General features: G+C 45.1%; 2 protein-coding genes across 5 annotated transcripts in view; both read right to left on the bottom strand.

Annotated features, from left to right (window-relative positions):
- Positions 1–66: 66 nt before the first annotated feature.
- On the bottom strand, positions 67–11377 carry DSN1 (DSN1 component of MIS12 kinetochore complex). 2 transcript variants are annotated; one of them, XR_005223669.2, is made up of 13 exons: positions 11150–11292; positions 10582–10612; positions 9941–10001; positions 9082–9444; positions 8057–8130; positions 7137–7209; positions 6556–6643; positions 4662–4721; positions 3938–4009; positions 2382–2529; positions 1839–1926; positions 584–699; positions 370–492 (listed from the first exon to the last, which is right to left on the bottom strand). XR_005223669.2 is itself a non-coding variant. In XM_037888131.2 (12 exons), exons 1-12 carry the CDS (start codon positions 11182–11184, stop codon positions 386–388), a joined length of 1200 nt encoding a protein of 399 aa, XP_037744059.1. In that variant the 5' UTR covers positions 11185–11377; the 3' UTR covers positions 67–385. The 2 variants fall into 2 exon arrangements, 1 of the variants encoding a protein (XP_037744059.1); XM_037888131.2 differs by lacking the exon at positions 584–699 and having other exon boundaries at positions 67–492; positions 11150–11377.
- Positions 11378–14262: 2885 nt separating this feature from the next.
- The window catches only part of PBX4 (PBX homeobox 4), a 35668-nt gene continuing 29739 nt past the window's right edge, over positions 14263–20191 (bottom strand). For all 3 annotated transcript variants that reach the window (XM_043532510.1, XM_043532509.1, XM_037887921.2), the window contains 3 exons: positions 18043–18149; positions 16330–16416; positions 14263–15087 (listed from right to left, as the gene is read on the bottom strand). In XM_043532510.1, coding sequence (XP_043388445.1) covers positions 14995–15087; positions 16330–16416; positions 18043–18149 — 287 coding nt within the window. In that variant the 3' untranslated portion in view covers positions 14263–14994. The remainder of the gene's footprint in view (positions 15088–16329; positions 16417–18042; positions 18150–20191) is intronic.

Genomic DNA, 20191 nt, shown 5'->3' on the forward strand with positions numbered 1-20191 from the left:
TGTTGGTTCGTCCCCTCCCTCTTCCGTCTCGGCGCTGAGCCCCGCCCCAGGAGCAGAGCCCACACGTGGCAGCACAGGGGGTAGATGCCCCGCACTTTTATTCACAGCACAGGTAACCCTGAGAGCAAGGCAGGGTCCGGCGATACAGCTGCGTTCGACAGAATAAGCCCCCTGACACCCCCCAACCAGCCACCGCGCCCGCCCACCCCCCGCCATGGGCACCCCACAGTGCATTTACAAAGGCAAGTGGCTGCTAAGCCACCCCAGGCCTCCTGGACCTCTAGAACCACAACCTCTTAGAGAAGCGGGGAAAGAGCCTGCAGGGAAAGGCAATAAAGGCAAAGGCAAAAGGAGGCAAGGACAGCCATCTGCTGCAAGTCTGTGTTTAACCCTCCGGAGGCTGCTGGCACTGGGTGACTGGTGGCTTCTTTGGGGGAACTTTGAGTAGTTTCCGAATAGGTGAGTTTTCCAGTTGCTGAAAGGTCCTTGATGCTGGAAGGGAAGCAACAAAATCCTCAGTTATCTCCACACGGTCTAGGGAAAGGCTTTGGCTAATCTGAAGCAGTTACAATGGAGCACAGACCTGGATCTAATTTTGGTTTTGGCCCAGTTTGCCTGAGGTCTTGAACAGGTTCCCTTGCTTTTCTGTGCATCAGATTCCCCACAGCTGGACTGTATACTCTGCTTTTAGGATGTGACCTAAACATGTATCCACAAACCCAACACTATGAGTCAGACGGCAGGGAAAGGGATTTTAGCCATTTACATTTCCTCCTTTTCCTAAAGGCAGAGTTCAACATCCACAGATTTAGGGCTCACTTTATAAATCCTCAGACTGGTGAAGAACATAAAAACAGCCATACTGGGTTAGGCCAAAGTTCCATCTAGCCCACTAGCCTGTCTTTGAACAATGGTCAATGCCAGGTGCCCCAGAGGAAATGAACAGAACAGGTAATCATCAAGTGATCCATCCCTTGTTGCCCAATTCCCAGCTTCTGGCAAAAAGGCTAGGGACACCATCCTTGCCAATAGCCATTCATGGACCTATCCTCTATGAATTTAAATTTTTTTTTTTTTAAAAAACCTGTTATAGTCTTGGCCTTCACAACATCCTGGCAAAGAGTTCCACAAGCTGTGCATTGTGTGAAGAAATACTTCCTTTTAATCTCTCCTCATACAGAAGTTGTTCCATCCCCCTCATCATTTTTGTTGCCCTTTTCTGATTCCAATCTCTCTTTTTGGAGATGGGGCAACCACATCTGCACACAGTATTCAAGATGTGGGTGTACCTTGGATGTGTACATAAGAGACCTGATATGGGAACAGCCTTAAATAGGCAATTGTGAGGTGTCATTTGTTATTTTCATTAACATGGCTATACTGTGTCTCACAATACAATATTCAGTAAAATGTCCCCAACAGCTATAGGTATCCAAGATTTCCTTGTGTAATATACTAGAATGAACTGCATACACAGGCAGAACCTCAGCAATGAAGAGGGTGGAGTAAGAGCTTAAATATAAAATAAACAATAAACCCTTTCTAAGGTAACATGCACTCAATGTCATTTTTCCCTCAACAGGTTTTTAATGCTTCCTACAGTGGTCTAACAAGTACCGTGTGCAGCAAATGTTATCACTTAAAAAAAACAAACAAAAAAAAACCGAACCACCTCTTCTAATGACAGCTTGTCAAGGTACTGCCAAAGCGATTTAGGGATGAGAGGAAGAGAACAAAAATTAATCCACCTCCCTCTATAGCCTTCTGGGTTTTATTGCTTAACAAAGGTTCTGTATTTAATGGATAGGAAGTATCCGATGGCTGGAACGTCTGCTTACCAAGTTGCTCTGACAGATTCCGGAGGTACTGTGTACTGTCTTCTATGAAAGTCTGCAACAACTTCACTGCCTGCTGTAGTTCATCCAGCTGCAAAACACACAAAAAAAGGTTTCAGGGAAACTCAGAAGACAAAAGAGAAAACTTTTTGAGAATTTAGTGAACTGGGTGAATAAAGCAAATGCCAAACCAAAGCATTTGGTGATGATTTCATTAGAAATTCCACTTATTTCCCTTTCATAACCTGTAATGCAGGTTTGGATCATAGAATGATATTGAAATACGACAGCAGATTCCTTGTGTTCATTGCTGGAAAACATTTATTAAACAATGTACTATGTTCAGTGACCTCACTATGTCAATTCCTCACTGGCATAGAGAAGAGAATCACTTCTCTAAGGCAAATCAGCTAATTACTGGGTCTTGCATAGCCTGACATCTTCTCAAGATAAATGATTCAGACACAACAGGTCAGCTGACACTTCTGTGTTTGCACCATTAATGATTTTTAAACCCTTTAGTACATTTCAGACCCGATAACTCACCACAAGCTCCATGCAGTCAAACACCTCACCCTGGCTAGCTAGTATTTTCTGATAGTTAGGCTTGCTACTGAGAACTTTGGCCTGTGAGGTTCCGAGATAACTAGCAGGTTCCACTTGCACTTCATTCGTCTTGCACTGCTCCAGTTGTCTTGAAAACAAAAAGCATGGTACACATATAACCACTGCACATGGGGAGTACCCACTTTCCAATGGTGCCCAGCATAGGTGTGGCTAGATAGCAGCAAATTATTTGTATTTCTGTCATCTGTCACAAGATCTCCAAAGTGTCCCAATAAAACAAATGTTAAAACTTATCACAAATGCTGGCAGAAAATCAGTTCCTAACTACACATCCCAATTAAACTTTAAGTTTCCATAATTTACCACAACTCCAATGACAGGACCTGAATGTACTTTTCATTTCAAGGAGTCTTTGTGGCACCTTAGAGACTAACAAATTTATTTGGGCATAAGCTTTCATGGGCTAGAACCCACTTCATCAGATGCATGGAGTGGAAAATACAGGAGCAGGTATAAATACATGAAAAGATGGGAGTTGCCTTACCCTCTGCCATGTACATTGGCCAAACCGGACAGTCTCTACACAAAAGAATAAATGGACACAAATCTGACATCAGGAACTATAACATTCAAAAAACAATAGGAGAACACTTCAATCTCCCTGGTCACTCAATAACAGACCTAAAATTGGCAATTCTTCAACCAAAAACTTCAAAAACAGACTCCAATGTGAAACTGCAGAACTGGAATTAATTTGCAAACTGGACACCATCACATTAGGCCTGAATAAACACTGGGAGTTGTTGGGTCATTACAAAACCTAAACCTAATTTCCCCCATACTAATTTCCCCCTACTGTTACTCACACCTTCTTGTCAGTGTGTGTCAAACTCACACTCTCATTACCACTACAAAAGTTATTTTTCCTCCCTGGGTATCCTACTGTTAATTGAATTGTCTCGTTAGACTGACCTCACACTTGGTAAGGCAACTCCCATCTTTTCATGTATTTATACCTGTTCCTGTATTTTCCACTCCATGCATCTGATGAAGTGGGTTCTAGCCCATGAAAGCTTATGCCCAAATAAATGCGTTAGTCTCTAAGGTGCCACAAGGACCCCTCGTTGTTTTTGCGGATACAGACTAACACGGCTGCTCCTCTGAAACCTGTTTTCATTTCAGACTCCTTTGCCAAGTATTTTTAAATAAGACTTAATTCCTTTAACATATTCTCTTCCATGTGTTCTTCAGGGCTGACAGCATGATTAACAGGACTTTCTTGTCTGACCTTTGCTGCTGCTTCATTATGCAACTGTGGGCTGATATTTAAATTAAACTATGTATGGAAAGAACACCTGATTGACAACTGATCACAAAGTGCTGAAGTCTTTTAACATAAACAATTTGGGTTCTAGAAGACTGGAATTAAATACAATAGAGGATCACATTAACTAGTGACTAGCACTATTAGATTCTCAATTTTAAATCTAATTTTTGGCTGAAAAGGACAGACAGAAAAAGGGTAATAATCTAACCTGGACATTTCTTCTGCACTTTTCTGGAAACTCAGTAAAAGCTGATCCCAAGTTTGAGACTCTGTAGTAAACCTTTAGAATGAATGAACAGATGAAAGGTAGTTACTACATACCGTGGGAGAGGAATTACCTCCCTTGGGCTTCACTAATGTAAAGGGCCTATAGAAATTACACCAGATCCCTAGCTTTTACTCTGGGCCAGAATTTTGCCTTCTGATTTACAAGAGACAGATATACAGATGCACATGGGGACAGATTCAGCCACGAAATAAACAAGTGCTAACTTAAGTGGAATTAGGGCTGCTTACATCACAGCAGAGCCAGACTCACAGATTTCTGTGTTACATGAATGCTGTGTTATGTGAATTACCTCCAGACCAGAAGCTGCTTGCAATTCATGCCCTGCTCATGGTCCAATTCTAGGACTTACAAAGGCAGGCTTACACTGGGCAAGCTTTTTCTAAAAATTTAAAAATAAACTCAGTGCCCTAGAGCACCAGCAAGATTGAGGGTGGGAGCTGGTGTCCAGAAAGAATCTCAGAGTGAGTTTCTCTGTTTAATAGAACCTAACTGAGTTGCTTCTGTGTTAGGCTTCTCTTCACATAGTGTCCTGTCCCCATTTCAGATGCTTGAATCATTGCTGATAACACCAAGAAATTAATGAGAAAAGGCCCAACTGTGTCCATTCAGCCATACGAAACCAGGCCTAGGCTGTTTTTCTTACCTGTTTATATATTCCTTCATCTGGGCCAATGACACATTTAGTGCAGGGTCTGATAAAATACTAAAACAGAGAAGTACAATATCAGAGAGATTTTAAGGTGTTGGCAGTATCTGTATCATGCAGGACTGTGATGATTGTTGAGTGTTTGTGCAGTGCCTCTGTGTAAACACAGTATATTATACTTCATTCAAATTTTTGGTTATTCTAGGACAGGGGTCGGCAACCTTTCAGAAGTGGTGTGCCGAGTCTTCATTTATTCACTTTAATTTAAGGTTTTGCATGCCAATAATACATTTTAACGTTTTTTAGAAGGTCTCTCTCTATAAGTCTATATATTATATAACTAAACTGTTGTCGTATGTAAACAAGGTTTTCAAAATGTTTAAGAAGCTTCATTTAAAATTAAATTAAAATGCTGATCTTACACCTCCGGCCCGCTCAGCCCGCTGCCAGCTTGGGGTTCCATTCACCTAGTCTGGCAGTGGGCTGAGCAGGGCCTGTGGCCAGGACCCTGGCTGGCAAGGGGCCGGCGGCCAGGACCCCAGACCAGCAGTGGGCTGAGCGGCTCAGCCTGCTGCCGCTCAGCCCGATGCCAGTCTGGGGTTCCGTCTGCGGGCTCCTGCCAGCCAGGGTCCTGGCTGCCGGCCCCACTCAGCCTGCTGCCGGTCTGGGGTTCCGTCTGCGGGCTCCTGCCAGCCAGGGTCCTGGCTGCCGGCCCCACTCAGCCCGATGCCGGCCTGGGGTTCCGTCTGCGGGCTCCTGCCAGCCAGGGTCCTGGCTGCCGGCCCCACTCAGCCCGCTGCCGGTCTGGGGTCCCGGCCCTGTCCACACAGAGTAGGTACCTACCTTCTCCCTGGTTCTAGCCATTCTGTTCCTCTCTCTGCACTGAGATGAGGGTGGGAGTGCGCTGAGGACAGGGCTTTGGGGGTTAAAGGAGCAGGCTGGGGGTTGGGTGTTGAGGGAGGGGGCTTAGGGTTGGGGCAGGAGGTTTGGGTGAGGAGCGCTTACCTGGGCAGCTCCCATTTGGTGCGAGGGGTGCAGGGTGGGTGTGTGGGTGGGTGGTCACGGCAGGGGGCTGGAGAGGATATGCCAATTCCACCCCCTTCCCCGAGGTCCCTGGAGCAGAGAGTGCACTGCGGCTCCCCTTTTCCCTCTCCCCTCTGTAGCAAGGGCCGTCAGCTGATCGGCCGCAGGGAGGGAGAGGAGATGGGGCAGGAACACAGCACCCTGGGGGAAGAGGTGTGGGGAGGGGGACGCTTGCCTGCCCTGGAAGGAGAGACCAGTGGGCGGAGGGCAGAGAAGAGCGGGCAGGGCAGGATTTTTAATGGCACACTGCTGTCTGCCGGGTTAGGCAGACAGCAGCGTGCCATTAAAAATTGGCTCGCGTGCCGTCTTTGGCACGCATGACATAGGTTGCCGACCCCTGTTCTAGGATATAAATGTAAACAAGAAAACTCCTGCTGATGTGCCAAGCACTACAGTAGACACTTTGGTGCCATGACTATTAAGATGAACATTCTCTTTTAGAGTCATTAGCATTAAAGACATTAAATACACTTTCCAAATTTTTCACATGGATAGCTAACACAGCCCTGCATAGCCCATTTGTCTAACACGTGGGCTCTTAGCACTCACAAATACCAAGTTCCAATGTAAGTTTTGCAAGCAAAAATTGTGGCATTTTAGCCTGCCGACCCTCATTATAAGTTGTACCCAATATCAGACACTAAGAGCCTGCAGTAGGTCATTACTGTCTCCAGTGTCTGCAATATGAATCTTGACAAGTTTCATGAATTGCAATATAAGATAATCGGTCAGGCACTGGGACAGGAATAGCAAACTCCAGCTCCATGACATGTTGCAACAACATTCTGCGACCACAGGGAGTCATTACCCTTTCAGCTCTTCTGTACATTTCTTTAGTGTTCCATCTAGTTTCAGTCTCTCTGTACAACGCATCAGCTCTTCTGAAACTGAATTCACTGGAAGTGGGGACAAGACAACAAGAAAACAAAGTGCAGTAGTTAAACAGCAGACCGTACCTGCTCTCTGTAGAACTAACTCACACTGAAGCCTGAAGTAAAATACATGGAACACTAGTACTCAGGGCTCACATGCCACGATGTTGCGTAATCCATGAACCCTGTTTTTACAGCATAACCAGTTCAGTTCCCTAACAGAGGACATTCCAGATACGAGTCATGCTAGCTTTGGCGGAGAGAGGATATATGTGATCAAAGCTTACTTTGGGCATTCTCTTGGCACCACTGATAATGCACGGGCTATTATTAGAAGCACCAATTTCAAGGGATTTTTTTGGCTGCTCAAGCTCCTTCTTTCCTAAGACATTTGGTTCCCTCTGGAGTGGAAATTGAGTGACCCTTCCCCTGTGCGAGTTGAGAGCTAGAGATAGATTATTACTCTCCTCAATGTATAGCATTACCCTTTCATTAAATATATCACATGGAGACCCACCATTTGCTTTAAAAGCCTCAGGGCTGAAGCCATCAGTCTGCTTCAAGAAGTGCTGAAGCTTCTGGGTAGAGAACTGGGAGAACAGAGAAGAAAGTGAGGTATTTGTTTTGTTTTTCTTTTTTTAGACTATTCAAAATGTCCCATCTGACACTGGGCTGCTTTTCATTAGACCATCCAGTGGGAGAAGCAGTTATCAAAGTTTTGCCAAGTGCAACAGGAGGATGATTATAGAATCTCAGCAGGTTTTCTCTTTCAAGATTATTACAAACAATGGAAAGCATGACAAAAGTGTCTTTTTTGCACTCTGTTTTAAAGACTGAATACCAAACATTGATGTCAGTGTGCAGCCAAAACTTGAGAAAAGCTTTCAGCATTGCTTCAGTCAAATGCCTGTGGTATTACGCAGCAGGAAACAGTACCTTGCTAGGAGTGAAATTATAAAATCCTACAAACCAAAAACTATTTTCCATAGAGCTCCAATATGTATAAAATCAATCCAAAGTTAATACCTCTTAGTTGGTATGACAAAGTAAAATGTGCCACAGCCTAAATTCTACAAACTATTTCATCTCTCTCACTTGTTTCACAGCTACATCAGTTTATAAACTGTAAAGTTTAGCTTTTGTATCATTTTCAAAGTGTTTGCAATCAGTTAACCTTCACAACACTTTTATGGAGTTTATTCCCCCATATTACAGAAAGGGAAACCAAGGGACAGGGAAGTGAAGTGACCTCTCCTTGCTCATGGAGGGATTCAGATGGGACTAGAACTCAGGAGTCCTGCCTCTTGCTAGACCACACCTCACAACACTTCATTACTTATTTATAGATTAAAACCCATCAAGAAAAATGAAGTATTAGAAGCAGAATAATACACAAATAATTTGTTTTTAGCAAAAAAGTTCCTTCAGAGACCTCACCTGGAAACTAGACAGCAGGAGCATGGAAAGCCTGTCAGTCTCAGGAAAATCAAGGCTGATTGATTTGCTCAGCTCTAAAAGTTAAACACACACACATTTAAAAAAGACAAGTTTACCTCAAACTGTGAGCAGCTGAAATGTCCCTGAGCTGGACACTGTAAATACTGATGCATATAGACACAAGAACGGGGACAGTCTATCCAGCAACTTCACTGCCAGAAGAGCCAATCTCAAGTGCTAAATGGGGAGGTAACAAAGCAGATGTTGCATCTTAGAAGCGTAATGAAAAATTTTAACATAGAAGTTCCTTTTTAACTCAAGCAGCCATTAAGAGAGCTGTTAACTCCCTAATGCTGAGTCCTGCATTTACTTCTGCACTGGAGGATGGTCCATCAATCTGGGGCTGGGAGATTCCTTTCTATGCATGCTCTAGTGTATGAATCTCACACACTTCGGAACTAAGGAACTGCTTTGTAAAAGAAAAGAAAAAGAACAGCGTTATGGAGAATCAAACATATAACTCAGTCTCTGGGCTGCCTGCATGGAACATGCTCCCAGATAGGAGCTTCCAGCTTCTACAGTGAAAGGTCTGATTTGGTGTTCCAGATTTTTACTAAGCAGAAACAGTGCTTTGCGTGCAGCCAGATGCTGCTCCTCACCCTTAGAACCTTTGTACGGTACACACGCACACATTTTTGAGCTGTTCATGCTAGCTGGTGTTCATGTCACCATCTTCTTTTGGGCAAGGACATCTGACAGAGCTATAAATAGCCCATTAGCTTAAACTGGATCATTGCAGCACTCATGATCTAAACATCCATTTTAAAGTCAAAATTGGCAATTCTCATTTTGTGCTGTACTCAAAGAAAGTTGCCAAACATAGCCCTAACTGGAGCAAAGTCTGGGCCCAATCACTGCATTGGTGCCTTACACATTGCACCCATGAAGTCAGAGTTCCATTTGTCCAGAATTCTCACACAAGGATTTCAGCATAGTTTAATCACAAGGCGGTACATGGCACCTACCTGTGACATCCTGGTGGAAAGGAGGCAGTGACTTCCGGCGGTTGGTTCCTTTCAGACTGGAGCGGCACCATGAGCGACGTGTGATTTGTGGGCTAATGGCAAGTGCCCTTGGGGACAAGTTAAATGAACTTGAAGTGAGGCCTTTCCTGGGACTCTCTCTCCATGGAGATATCCTCTTGGGACTGGGACTCCGGTCAATTTTCTTGGGGCTAGGACGAGGACATGACCTTTTCCTAGTAGCCCCTCTGACTCTGTCACTGGGACTTGCTCTCACATTAGCCTTGTTACCAGGCCCAGGACTAATAACTTTGTTCGGTTCTGAAAAGTGTTCAGGCTCCACTTTCTCGTCACTGGGGTCATGTTCTAGAAGAAATGCACATAACAGATAAAATCCACTGAAACGCTAAAGCAGAGGAAATTACCTCTCATGGGATTTTGAATGGGAATATAGGGCCTGTCACCTATGCATCACTGTTTCAAACCCAGCCCAAGGTGGCAGTGACTGAAAGATATTCTGATCTGATGGCTGTTACACCTTTTTCAGGCGACCGCCACAGAGTCAGGGTGTGGACCGTTTGAGCCCCCTGTTCCCACCCACTCCTTCAATTAATCTTTAGACCCATCCTCTGCAGAGTCCAGGAAGGGAAGAAGGACAGGGCTGTAGAGATGAAGGAAGATTGTGCTTTCCCAATCTGGCCCAGTATGCAATCTAATACTGCAATTCTGGTCATAGCTAATGTGAATGCTATGATTATCCCTGTGTTTGAAACAGCTCTAGAAACCAAACTAACTCGACTGTGTCACATCACTATCACTTACCCAGGGAACTAATAATTAGTTCTTTGAAATAATACCTTACCTTGTGTCCCACCACTGTTCTTCCCATCTTCAACACCAGGGAGGTTCTGTTGGGGGGGATTCTGAGAAATAAATATTTTCCATGATATATTTTAGTTCCACAAAACAGAAATCCATGTGGACACAAGGGATGGGAAGAGATAAATAGGCAGGATGCCTGCGTGGCTGCTCGTCTAAAGCTTAAAAAGATGCATAGTCAAATTCTTTCCTTTCCCAACAATCAATCTCAGTGCCCATTGACAACAGCTAGGCAACTGGTATGCTGCAACTTCTGCTTATTATGATCAACATGATCAGCTCAGTGCCAACTTGTCCTTCTACACATCCCCCAACTTTTGACATCTCTTCTCATTTAGACCAGTGATGCTCCACCTTTCCCACCAAGTAACATATGAAGCACAGGATGACTGTGACTCCTTGATACCCTGTTTGTAACCTCTTTATGGGTCATGACTTCCAGACCAAGAGCCCATGGCTTAAACTGCAAGCTATTTGGGACAGGGACTGTCTTTTGCTACATGTTTCTGTGCAGAACCTAGACCACAGGAGCACTAATCCCAGACAGGGGCTTCTAGGCACTGCTGCAATACAAATATATAACAAAACCCCATTTTAAAGGTGGGGCAGGGGCACTGCGCTCACCTGCGTTTCCTGTAGCCAGGCCTCTTTAGTCCTGCAACACCAAGCACACATGGGGTAAGAACCTGGCCAAAGCTACTGACTTCTTGCAGCCAGGCGAGGCTTCTCGAAGCCACCGGGCGCTGACCCCTCTGCTCCTCCTCGTTGCCCCAGGCACCACGCGGCGCCAGGGACACTGCGCGGGGGCCGGGGCCTGGGACCGCCCCCTCCGCGGGGCAGCTCGGGGACACGAGGCGCCTAGAGGGAGCGCGCTAGAGCCGGGCCCCAGGGGAGGAGGAGAAGGAGGGGGCCGCACCCCAGGCCGGGGGGGGGCCCTGTGGGGCCCGGGGGGGAGGGGTGACCGGGCAGGGACAGGAGGGTCGCTCTCCGTGGGACTGGGCGAGGAGACCCTCCCCGCACGGGCCACGGGGGGGGGGGGGGGGCACCGCAGCGACCCCCCCACCCCACCCCACCCCCGGAGCCTGCGGAAGGGGAGACGGGGGACACCGCAACCGCCCCCCGGGGGGCCCAGCGAGGCGAGGGGGCTACACTGCAGCGGGGGAGGCCGCCGCACCCCACAGCCCCCGCTCACCGGCCCCGCCCAACTTCCTCCGGCTTCGCCTCCATCCCTGCGCCTTCTGCCCGCACTCAAACCGCCCGGCCGCCGCCACGCAGGCGCACTGAGGCCGCCCGGCCAACCGCAGCGCCTGCCGGGACCTGTAGTTCTAGGCGACAGGCGGGCCAAGGCCCGCCGCGCGGGACTCCTGGAAGTACTTCATGCGCGCGGCTAGGACGACGCCAACATTCACCCGCTGCAAGGGCTTCTGGGAGAGATCCTAGGCAGGGCCTATAGCTAGTCACGCGGTGGGTCCTGGGAAGTGTAGTTTTGGGGGCAGCATCGTGGAAGAGCAGCCATGGTTGTAGGGCCACCAGTGAGAGGAACAGAGGAGAGGTTGTGAAGGCGAATCTGTAATGATTATTTACATAGAAATCCTTGTGAGAGGAGGTCGGCCAGAACCTGAACTAGCCAGGACAGAGCTCCCTTCAGCAGGCTGCAGGCATACGATTCATCTGCCAGCTCCACACATCAGCAGTTCCCTCACCCCTCCTAAAGATAAAGGGATTCTTGCTTTGCAGGATACAAGCCTCCATCTGTTCTAACAGGCAAAGGGAGTCCTCTAAACCTGCCTACACGTGGGCAGAGGCCCCACAGATCTCTCAGCATGCTATGTGTAACAAAATAGCTAAAAATGGACTGACGGGGCCTATGTGTTCATAAGCATTATGTCTAAAGACAGGCATGCAGGATTTGGTAACTTTTTAATATCTTATTTAGAGGGAAGTCATACTGATTATCCTATCCTAAAAGTCCCTACTGTGTTAGTTTGATAAGTCACTTTATGTTTTGTCCTCAGTTTCTCTATAGGGAAGATAATGATACTTTCTCTTTAAAAAGGCAATTTAAATTTTGTAAAGTGTAAGCACAATATAAGCCACTCATAGAGTCATTTTTGGAGGGTTAAGTCAAATGTTTTAAATGGCATTTAAGTGTGTATACACACACGGTTGTCAATTTTGGTTAGACATATTCCTGGAGGTTTCATCACATACCAATCTTTAATTCCTGCAGATTCTAGGACAATCCTGTAGGGTTGGCAACCCTTTAAATTATATAACCCTAAAATAGCAAAGAGCTCCAATACAACTGGAATAGGGTGCAGAATGGCAGTGAGAAACATATTAGCTTTTTCCTTAACAGGACAGGATCCATGTCACATGATGTATCCAATTTGTCCATGTTTAAGTTTCCAAATTTAAAAACTAGGTACTATAATAAGATACGTACATCTTTACAACGAATGTGGTATCTCCTAAAAAACACTGATAAATTTATTAATTTGATTTTCCCAACTGATTTTTAGAAGCCTTCATTAGTTCCCTATACCTTATTTGCTATCTTTCATATTACATTCTGTAAATAGGCAGCCTTATTTAGATCCTTCTTATACAGACTTTTTAAGCCCACAGTTGTGGGGCACTCTTGCTCAAAAAATTAAGTATTTGTACTATATGATATATATTAATTAGAAACCAGCCCTTGTTAGCAGAAGTAACTGAGACATCATGCAATCACCCTACTATCCAATTCATAACTGGTCTAAACCTGTTTGGCTTTTAAAAGTCAGTAAGAGAGGCAAGACTCCTCTCTAAAGCATCTGTTGTACGATCAATTGGATTCTATATAATTCAAAAGAACACAGTGAGCCAAACAGGGCTTCCATTTACTCAAGTGTATGTAATGGCAGAACTGGACCAATTGTTTGCGTACTAAGAAAAGCTAGACAGTACCATGACTCTTCCTCTCAGCATGTTAGTGTCACACACTAACCCCTATATTCACCAATGTTATAGGATATGTTTTGTACAAAGTATGCCTTGAGAGGTGGTATTTGAAAAGTCATAACCTGTTAAACATTGTCCTGTTAAAATGTGCGTATCATCATTGTATATGGTTTCAGAGTGGTAGCTGTGTTAGTCTATCAGCAAAAAGAACGAGGAATACTTGTGGCATCTTAGAGACTAACACTTATTTGGGCATAAGCTTTCGTGGGCTAAAACTGATGAAGTGGGTTTTAGCCCACGAAAGCTTATGCCCAAATAAATGTGTTAGTCTCTAAGGTGCCACAAGTTCTCCTCGTTCTTTATGGAGTTCTTATTTTGCCATATGCTTGCTACTGAAACCTGTGGGTCCGGGAAACACCCACAGACCAGCCCCTCAGAAGTAATAAAAACAGTAAACAAAACCCATACATGTGAAGCCTCAGGGGCACAAGAGGCGTGAGTAATATATTTGCAATCCACCTGAGAGACACTATGAATTCATTGTCTGCACCCCAACAGAGTGTATAAGTAAGGGACAGTGACATCACCACAGGGCCTCTCCTTCCCCATCTGTACACAAGGAAGCAAGATTGTCTGGAAGACAAAAAGACTGATCAGTGAACTGTGAGGGAGGGGCATGGTCCTGACTGGAAGTCTGTCCAGTTAGCATGAACAGCTGAAAGATTTGGATAAGAGAAATCCTTTTGCTTTCAAAACGTATTTAGCATGAAAGTGTAGGAATTAGCTTGCAATTTTTGTCTTATTTCCTTTGTAATCAATTCCGATTTTCTATGCCTCTATCACCTATAATCACTGAAATCTTTTTATAGTTAATACATTTGTTGTAATTTTACCTAAAACAGTGTGGTTGATTGAAGTGATTGGGAAATCTCTACCAGGTTAAAATGACAAACTTTGAGCTTGTATTGCTCAGTAACCAAACAGTACAAGATGGTACATTTCTGGGGTGCAAGGCTGGGACTAGGGATATGCAGGTGTTGCCCATATATAATTCAAGAGTGGCTGCGCATAGCACTCTGGTAAAGGCTGGGGTGAGCGGACAGAGTGGCAGCTCACACAGCAAAGCAGAGCATAGTGTACACCAGAATGGAGAATTAAGGGGGCACAGCTGTCCTACGATCTGGACTGTACCCTGGCAGATGTCACAGGTAGTTTTAGCAAACGCTGTTTTGAGTAATGGTGCATGGGTTGTTTTTGCATTCATATATAGTGAGGTTTCTGCACTGTCAAAATGGCTGCACTAAGCTGCTACTAACCAGCAAGCCCATAAGGATGAGGGGAGGCTCATGAAAAGGCAGGAAGGAAAAAGGCTTTGGAAGTTTATTATCTTTGATAAAATTTCAACTGAAAATGAGGACTTTGTATTAACATTTTCATAAATGCACAAAATCTATTCACAGGGAAGTCTGAGTTTACACTAGACATTAAATTAGAACTACATGAAATGACACAAAAGATGGAAGTTCCTATTCAATAGCAAAGTCCAATGAAAGTTTTGGTAAAGCAATGTTCTGTTCTGGTTAATTAGTTCAGAATGAATTTGAGTTAAGAAAAGAAAAGCTTGTTTTCCTATACAAAATTACAATACAGAGAACGCGTACAATTACAATACAGGGGGTTTAATTGTTAGTAACTATCAACTAGAACAGAAATTTCATAGTAAAAAAAAATCTTATGGAAATTAAAATAAGTCAACTTTAACTGGAAAATCTGAGACAAATGCCAAGTCTTAGAAGAGATACTTTCAGATTCTTACCATAAAATTGATATTTAAAAAATGAATTTGGTTAGGAAAATGAAGCAAGTTCTTTTAAAACAATTTCACATCCCAGTGGGCAGAAGTAAAAAGAACTCAACTGTGTCATGCTGAGAGGTAGAGAGGTATCACTGTGATCACAATCTTCTATTGGTTCCAGGGTTTTTCTGAGGTAATTAGCTGTGTGTCAAGTTGTATAAACAATAGTATTGGCAAGAGAGCAACATTGACAAATTACACTAATGACCTCTTTCCTCTCATCAATAGGTCCTAAAAACTTAATTAGACGCATCCGAATTAACACTTCCAGGGTCTCCAGCAGGTGAAGTGATTGATGAAGGGGTGGTAGCGTCCTGCCAGCTGCCATTAGCCTGAAACAGGGGATAAAACTATTGTCATTAAACCCTGAAGATGTTACTTGCATCCAAAAGATAAATTATTTTAGTTAGCATATTTCCACATTTCAATAGAACAGTTTTGTGCTTGTGAAACTGAGGAATTAAACAATTAGAACAGCACTCAGTGCAGACATGTGCTGCAAAAGCTCCTCCTACACACCCCTCTTCTGTGCAAGTGTACCATCACCTGCACCATACCAGCTGCTTCTATTCCAGATACAGATTGTAATATGCATGAATCTGAGACTAGGACATGATGCACCAAAATCTCACTGGTGACCTATGCCTGCATTTTAACTATCTCCAGAAGTGAAAGATGGGTGCATTAACCTCTTTGCCACATCAGGCCCCTTCTCCCACCCACAGTAAAGAACATTCCAAGCAAAATTAAAAAAAAAACCCCACAGGAGAATCTGTAACATTACAGGTCATTAGCTAGCCTGAGACTGATATGAAGTTTGTTGTGCTTGTAAAGCAGTGTGTTCCAGATAGGAATTTCTCATAAGCCAAGGAAAATGCTAGTGCCAGGCTCAGCATGGGGGTCTCAGCATGCCATTTCCTTTATAGCCCACTGGATTTTTTTAAAGCAATACAGCTAAGACCAGCGGTCCCCAAACTTTTAAGTGTCATGCCCCCACCTCCCTCCAGATCCAGGGTTGGGAGTAGGGCTGGGGCCAGCATCTGGGCCTGCGGCCAGGTACGGGTCCATCCCCAGCTTTGCCCCCAGCCTCATCCCCAGGCCAGGAACAGAACCATGGCCAAGGCTGGGAGCTGGTGCAGGCCCAGGATTGGAGCCACACTGAGGTTGGGGACGGGGCCAGGCGCATCACTGGGGGCCATGGATGCAGCTGGGTAAGGGAGGAGCTGGGTGAGACTGGCCCAGACCCTACCATACCCCACCCAGGCATCCCTCCACACTGCCGTAGGGGGCACGCCCCACACTTTGCAGACCTCTGTCTTAGACAATAGCCTTTCCATTGGAGTAGCTCAAAGAGGCTAGCCAGTCCCTTTAGCTACCCAGGCAATTATTTAGTGGCTGGGGGGTAGAGCAGGAATAGCGGAAGACCACTAGGTTCTGGAAATCACTTTTTTATAAACAAACAGCAATTTATAACTATGTTAAGAAACAAAGGGATAGTGTGTAATAAGAAATGCATTCTCTAACTCCTGCTAAAAAATTCACTTATCTACTGAAAGTGAAATCAAGCTCCTTACATCAATGCGCTGCGTCGTATACAAAGGATTCCCCACAATGGTGTCATATCTTCCTGTCTGGTGTATGACATGATGTAAGGAATCCATCTGTAACAAGACCACATATGGGATGGGATTAACAAGTGTGACTGTTCTTAATGTTTCCTCTGTATACTGTAGGGGTGCTTCAGTTTCCCCTAGGCATTTCTTAAGTCTCTAGGTGGTGGGATAAGGGGGTGTAATTCTTGCAGAGCAAAGGGCCAGTGAACATAAATGGCCGACACGCTGTCTCCTGGCAACTGATGACCTGGGCCCTTCCCCCCTGCAAGGTGAGAGCTAAAGAGTTGGAGAACAAAGGAATCAGGTGACCTCCTGGCCTGGGAAAGGGACAAAGCCCAGAGGAGGAGGGGCTGGAGGAGGAGTCAGCTGGGGGCTGGCTGGGGATGTGGAGTGAAGTGCAGACAGGGTTATCTGGCTCACTGCTCCCCTCCTCCCCCCCAAAATGGACCCAGCTGAGGGGTCCTGTTCTCTGTACCTACAAGCTTTGTTTTAGACCATGTTCCTGTCATCTAATAAACCACTGTTTTACTCTCTGGCTAAGAGTCACATCTGACTGAGAAGTTGGGGTGCAGGACCCCCTGGCTTCCTCAGGACCCCGCCTGGGTAAACTCAGTGCAGGAAGTGCACGGAGGGGCAGAGGATGCTGAATGCTCCAAGGTCAGACCCAGGAAGGTGGAAGCCACGTGAGCTTCTTGCCCTGAAGACAGTCTCCTCACAGAGAGGAGACTTCACCAGAATCCTGACTGGCTTCGTGGGGAGCAGTTCCAGAGCATCGCCCAAGGACTCCATGACAACAAGGGAAATGGTCTGATAAGAAATGAAGCGGTGTGATAACACAGCATTCTAATGCCTAAAGCATGTGGCAAGGAAAGATGTAGAGGGCCAAATACTTTTAACTTGCACCTCTCAAGTGGTTTTCTTGTATGAAGGGAATTGCCTTCATGGTTCTGTTTTCTCTACAAAGGAGAGAAAAGTGAGGGGGGATTTGATAGCAGCCTTCAACTACCTGAAGGGGGGGTTCCAAAGAGGATGGAGCTAGGCTGTTCTCAGTTGTGGCAGATGACAGAACAAGGAGTAACGGTCTCAAGTTGCAGCGTGGGAGGTCTAGATTGGATATTAGGAAAAACCATTTCACTGGAAGAGTGGTGAAGCACTGGAATGGGTTCCCTAGGGAGGTGGTGGAATCTCCATCCTTACTGGTTTTTAAGGCCCTGCTTGATAAAGCCCTGGCTAGGATGATTTAGTTGGGGCTGGTCCTGCTTTGAGCAGGCGGTTGGACTAGATGACCTCCCGAGGTCTCTTCCAACTCTAATCTTCTATGATACGTGGGATCACTTTTAGATCAATTTAGTCCCCAAGTTTAGAGTTTATAAATCCAAAGTTCAAGAGAGTCCTTGAAAGGTTCCCTGCCCACCTCCAAATTCCACATTAAAAAACCCAACTTTGTTCAGCTTTAATCATTCCTTGAAATCTAACCAATAGAGTACTGTTCTAATACAGGTGAGAAGGGGGGGGGAAATCACTACTCTATCCTCATTAAAGTACGTGAATACTGAATGTGCAAAACCAGTTATCTAAATTTGAATCTATTTGCATCCATATACAAATGAGATGTACCAAATAAGACATTTGCCTTGTTGACGAAGCTATGTGCCAGTTCTCCCACACGCCTACCTGTGACTGCACATTGGCTCCTACTGGGGAGCTCTGATAGGAAGTCAGTGACTGCAAGTTTATAAATGAATCTCCAGAATTTGTCATCTTAAAAGAGCCAGAGGAACCTGAAATAAAGCAAGAATAAAATTTAGCCAAATGCAGAGAAACTGTTTGGCTCTTTCTTCTAAAGCAGAAATATTACATTATCTTAAGTTTGAAGGAAAACTAAAAAAAAAAAATTATACATACAAAAAAGGCAACTTTCAAACACCGCCAAAAGATACCCAGGGCAAGTATATGCCTTCAGAAAGTGAATAAAGGTTATATAAGAGAAAAAAACTGATACAAGTACTCTCTTTATTGGCAAAAGACAAGCCATCTGGTCCATGATACACGGTCCCCTGTTTGGTAAGTATTAAAGATACACCATTATAAAGAAGGCATGATACAGAGATTACTAGAACATGGGCTGCACTTGAGCTTTTCAGAGGTATTTAGGCATCTAAAGACGTAGACAGGTGCCTGGTGGGATTTTCAGAAGGATCCAGGTGCCAAATTTGCCATTGAAATCAATGGGCATTCAGCATCAGGATGCTTCTGAAAATCCCAATAGGCCACTTATCTGCATCTTTAGTTAACTAAATACCTTTCACAATCTGGCCCCTCGTCTACAACCTAGAATTCAAATTAAGTAATTAAGTTAATAGGTGCTCAAAACAAAACTCCAATTAACATGAACAGAGATAAAAAGGCCAATCCTTGGGTCTGGCTAAGCAGCACACAGTGCAAGACCCAAGTGTGGAGGTAAGAGGTAGAAATGCATATTTTTGAGACTAAGCCTCAAATGCATTCTGCACTCGTCCCCAGTGCAGAGCAGCCATGCCAAAAGCAGCATTCCCCTAAGGACCATTCTGCTAGCTAGGGATTGCTGGCATGCAAGCCACCATGTTCCCTCCGCCATGGCTTCATGCCCCCTGGGAATTCCCTGTGGTTGCCCTGTGAGCAACTTCCAATAGAAAAAATTAGAAGGGGGGGCACCAAGGATCTGGTCCCAAAGGTATAACACATTGATGGGAGGAATGATACACACACCTGGGTCTATGAGATATAGCCAGTGTTTAATTTGTGCCAGGGCTGAGCCCCAGCATCTCTGGGCTTGGCAGTTCATAGCCCTGGCACATATGGGCTTGCTGTATCAGTTATGAATGTTTTAGATTAGATGAGAGAGAGAGAGAGAGAGCGAGCGCGCACACGCTCGAGCCCTGGCTCCTCTTTCATTACAAATTAGGCTCTGGATATAATCCTCCATAAAACACACCTCTCATGTCACATGATAGTGTGACAACCCTGCAAAGGGCACATTTGTAAAGAGGAAAGCGGTAGTCTTTTTATTTTTAAGCCACCAAATTAAACCTCTAACATTACAAAATGGATCTAGTTTTTCCACTCCTCTAGTCACGTCTAAAAGGAGGTGATGGTAACTCCCTGATGCAAAAACACTTCTTCAGGTTTTTCTTTTGACAATCTTCAGTAAAGCCACACTAACGTGCATTGCTGATGGGAAGTCTCACTGGTCTACTGAAACTACCCAAGTAAGCAAACAAAATATCTAAGGATAATGGATCACCATTTGACACATTTAACTTAGATTTGATGTATGAAATATTTTGTACTGTAACATCTTAGTAAGCCTTCTGTAGTATAACTTTTAAAGTAATAAATACTTAGTTCTTGGTTAATATCTGTTGGTAATATTACTCCTGGGGGGAATTCTGCACCACTGCACATGCCCAGAATTAATGTCCCCCATAGAAAAATGCTTTCTGATGGGGAAGCAAAGGGAAGCCTTAAATTGCAAACATAAATTGTTGTGCAAAAATCAACATGGTTTCTGTAAAGCAGAGGTGGGCAAACTACAGCCCGCAGGATCGTCCTGCCAGGCCCCTGAGCTCCTGGCCGGTGAGGCTAGCCCCCAGCCCCTCCCCTGCAGTCACACCACCACACGGGCAGCGCGGCTGCGACCTCCTGCCGCTCTGAGCGGCATGGTAAGGAGGTGGTGGCATGTGCGCGGCTGCGAGTAGGGGGTCCCAGGGGGCAGTCAGGGGACAGGATAGGCGTAGGAGTCCGGGGGGCCTATCAGGGAGCGGGGGTGTGGATAGTGGTCGGG

The sequence above is a fragment of the Chelonia mydas genome, chromosome 20 (genome assembly GCF_015237465.2).
Source record: "Chelonia mydas isolate rCheMyd1 chromosome 20, rCheMyd1.pri.v2, whole genome shotgun sequence".
Classification (NCBI taxonomy): domain Eukaryota; kingdom Metazoa; phylum Chordata; order Testudines; family Cheloniidae; genus Chelonia; species Chelonia mydas.